Here is a 1,150-nt window from a genome sequence, read left to right on the forward strand (position 1 = left end):
GGGTGGGGTGGGGGGCTTAAGGACCAAGGTGTGAATTGAGTTTAGGTTAGGTTTAGGGTCAGGTAGGTACCTGTGAGGTTAATTTTAGGGTAAATGGTCAGGGTTAGAATATAAAATTACCAGAAAATGAATGTAAGTCAATGGTAAGTCCCTACAAGGATAGAGAAACATGGTATGAGGGTGTGTGTGTGTGTGTGTGTGTTTTCTGGCACAGTGTGATTTGATGCCATCATGATCTACTTCCTGTCCATTTGTGTGAATAATGTGTGCTGGCGTGTTAGCATGTGTGTTTGTGTCCAGAGGGGCACTGTGTGTGTGTATGTGTGTGTGTCATGACGTGTGTGTGTGTGTCACGATGTGTGTGTTGGGCCCAGCAGCAGCAGTGAAGCTCCCTCGCCTCCTCCGGCCCCCTCAGACCACGGTGCTGACGGAGGGATCTGATAGGTTGAGCTGGCCGGTGATGTCAGTTGGGTACGGCTGCAGGCACAGGGACAAATACACACAGAAAGAAAACAAAGAAAACAAACAAAAAGCGTTAACAAAACCTCGACACACAACCTTTGGTTCTGCCTGAGCTCACTCACACTGAGTTTGTCCTGAACTAGTTTTTCTTCAAACCCCATATTAGCAGTGGTGGATATCGTGCTCTAAACGCTTTTTAATAAAGTGGTAAAGTGGTTTATGTTTTTGTGTTTAAAGCCTCGTGCTGTGTAAACATCAAAACAGTTTTAAGAAATTAATAATTATATGAGGTATGTGCATGTGGGTATGTGATTTAAAGCAGAGATTCTTAACCCGTGGGCCACAGCGCCACCTTGAGGGCATCAAAAGAACAGTTTTTAACTTTGGGACTGCACTGATTTTAAATAAGGTGCAATACACTTTCTCACCACTAGTAGCGATAGTGCACCACTCAGATGTTTAACAACTTTTTTAATATGTAGAAGAATCTTAGATAGAGTGGAAACTTATTTTAAATGAAAAGTCGAAACAAAAGTGAAGGCAATCCATCAAAAAAGGCCAAAGTTTGTCACTGATATGAAGAGCAGCTTCTGTTTTTACCATGCAATATTTTAAAAGTTCAAAACATTTTCAAATACATTTGCAAATACAGCTATATTTTAATTTGCACTTTATCAAATTAATTTTT

General features: G+C 41.0%; 1 protein-coding gene across 1 annotated transcript in view; it reads right to left on the reverse strand.

Annotated features, from left to right (window-relative positions):
- Positions 1–56: 56 nt before the first annotated feature.
- The window catches only part of grin1b (glutamate receptor, ionotropic, N-methyl D-aspartate 1b), a gene marked incomplete in the record, with an annotated part of 49,395 nt that continues 48,301 nt past the window's right edge, over positions 57–1,150 (reverse strand). Inside the window, 1 exon segment of the mRNA XM_014022811.1 lies at positions 57–477. Within this exon segment, the coding sequence (XP_013878265.1) occupies positions 412–477 (66 nt within the window).

This window comes from Austrofundulus limnaeus, unplaced genomic scaffold (genome assembly GCF_001266775.1).
Source record: "Austrofundulus limnaeus strain Quisiro unplaced genomic scaffold, Austrofundulus_limnaeus-1.0 Scaffold343, whole genome shotgun sequence".
NCBI lineage: Eukaryota > Metazoa > Chordata > Actinopteri > Cyprinodontiformes > Rivulidae > Austrofundulus > Austrofundulus limnaeus.